The 2,205-nt window shown below is 32.7% G+C and overlaps 1 protein-coding gene across 1 annotated transcript; it reads left to right on the forward strand.

Annotated features, from left to right (window-relative positions):
* The first annotated feature begins 1,367 nt into the window (after positions 1 to 1,367).
* LOC147938046 (uncharacterized) lies at positions 1,368 to 1,841 on the forward strand. Its single transcript, XM_087465443.1, has one exon. It carries the CDS (start codon positions 1,368 to 1,370, stop codon positions 1,839 to 1,841), a length of 474 nt encoding a protein of 157 aa, XP_087321569.1.
* Positions 1,842 to 2,205: the final 364 nt, after the last annotated feature.

A 2,205-nucleotide genomic window follows, 5' to 3' on the forward strand; every position in this document is an offset into this window, starting at 1 on the left:
TTGAAACAGAGGGAGTATTATGTAGTATTGCTTTTGATTGGTTGAATTTTTAAAAAGTAAACACTTATTAATCTGCGTGTTTTTTGTTAAAACATCCTATATTTTGAAACGGAGAGAATATATTTTTGTTAAATTTAATTTTATTTACAAAATTTTAAAATCCGCACATCGGACAGATCCTTATCTAGTATATATATATATATATATGTGTATTAGCGTCTTCTCCTATTTATTAAAGACAAAATTTCTATAAGATTTAAATATCACAATTTATCAAGAAGTTGATTTGAAATTTCTATTTTTTCAAACACTTCATCGTACCATTATTACATACATCCCAAAGATAGTTGATCTCATTGATCATACCGTCATAGTCACTAGTCAGGATCGGATCAGCTAACCCCACTAAATTTTTTTTGGTGTATTTATAGTTACAATAATATGATCCTTCTAAATTTTGTAATTTGATCTCTACAAATTTTGCATTTTGATTTTGACCCCTACAAATTTTGAATTTTTACCACATTTTAGACTAAAATTATATTTTGACCTTAAATTTTTATCTCCATTTTTTTAGAAATTTTTCAAATTAATCCTCTAAATTTTATATTTTTATCTCTTTAAGAAAAAAACATTTATTTGAACCTCTCTAAAAAAATTTCTGGCTCCACCACTGGTTATAGTGAAAGAAAAATATGTTATAGTGAGTATAATTTACCTGGTCAAGTTTACACTTGAATTAGAAATTAAGAAGAGTGAGTGAGTCACTCATCTACGCAATTGATTAAGATGTCATTAATCTACTTACGTGTAAAATGAAAAATTATAACTAAAATGATTAAATAGAAATATTACACTGACTTGTTAATTAGTTAACTGTTTAAGCTTTTAAACCTTTAAATATCTTTTTACAAATTCTAGAAAGAGTTGACAAAACCATTACAACATTTCCATCGTGAAATTTTGCTCTATTCTAACCAAAACGAAATAGTTGCCTTGACAATATTTTAACAGCAAGCCAAAGCTAAGAATATTACAGCTAGCAAGTGTTGTTGGATAACTTAAGTTTGAAGTCATCCTATTCTTAATTGGGTTGTGAGCTAACAAGAAGATAAGGATCAAAGAGTTTAGGATTTATCTAAGCTTAAAGTGTTTTCTTATAGGAATATGATTGGTGTTATATAAATAAGGTTTTCGAGGTATGACAAAACCTTAAGAGAGAGCTTTGTGATTGAGAGAGCTTTAGTTTTTGAGGAATTTTTCTAAAGCTAATAAAGAAAAGTTGTTCTTTAAATCTTGATCTCAAGGTTCTTAAACATATTTGAAAAACTAGATTTGGTATCAGAGCTTCAGAACGATTGAGAAGGATGGGAGATCTTACCGTCTCCACTGTTAAACCAAAAGAAGGAGGAGGAGCTTCTTCTATCTCTTGCCCGATGTTAAATCCAACGAACTACACCGTATGGGCTATAAAGATGAAAATTGCACTTAGAGTCCATAAGGTGTGGGAAGTTATTGAACCAGAATCTGCAACAGACACCATCGATGAAAAAAAGAATAATATGGCTATTGCCTTGCTTATCCAATCCATACCGGAGTCTCTTACGCTACAAGTCGGCGAACTTGATACAACTAAGAAAATATGGGAAGCAATCAAAGCAAGGGATGTAGGAGCAGAGAGGGTTAAAAAAGCACGTTTGCAGACACTTATGGCTGTATTTGATCGCCTAAGAATGAAGGACTCAAACAAGATCGATGATTTTGTGGGAAAACTATCTGAAATCACTTCTAAGATAGCCGCATTAGGAGAAACTCTTGAAGTACCAAAGCTGGTGAAATAATTTCTAAAGTGTCTTCCAAGAGCAAAATACATACACATGGTTGCTTCTTTGGAACAAGTGTTGGACCTTAACACTACAAGCTTTGAAGACATCGTTGGACGTCTAAAGGCTTAAGAGGAAAGGATTTACGAGGAAGAAGAATCACAAGATGAGCAATCTAAGCTAATGTACGCAAACATGGAAGGACAGTCTAATCGAGACTACAATGGAGAATATAGAAACAGAGGACGTGGAGGAAGATCCTTTTACAGAGGAAGAGGTCGCAGACGATTTGGTGGAGGACGAGACTTGTCAAAAAGAACATGCTACCGATGTGACAAGACGGGACACTTCGCTTCCAATTGTCCTGACCGCTTGCTGAAAT

Source organism: Camelina sativa, chromosome 9 (genome assembly GCF_030686135.1).
Source record: "Camelina sativa cultivar CO46 ecotype springtype chromosome 9, ASM3068613v1".
In the NCBI taxonomy this organism is placed as follows: Eukaryota; Viridiplantae; Streptophyta; class Magnoliopsida; order Brassicales; family Brassicaceae; genus Camelina; species Camelina sativa.

Coding starts and splice junctions, on each gene's coding strand:
- LOC147938046 (XM_087465443.1), top strand. CDS start 1,368: ATGGGAGATCTTACCGTCTCCACTGTTAAACCAAAAGAAGGAGGAGGA.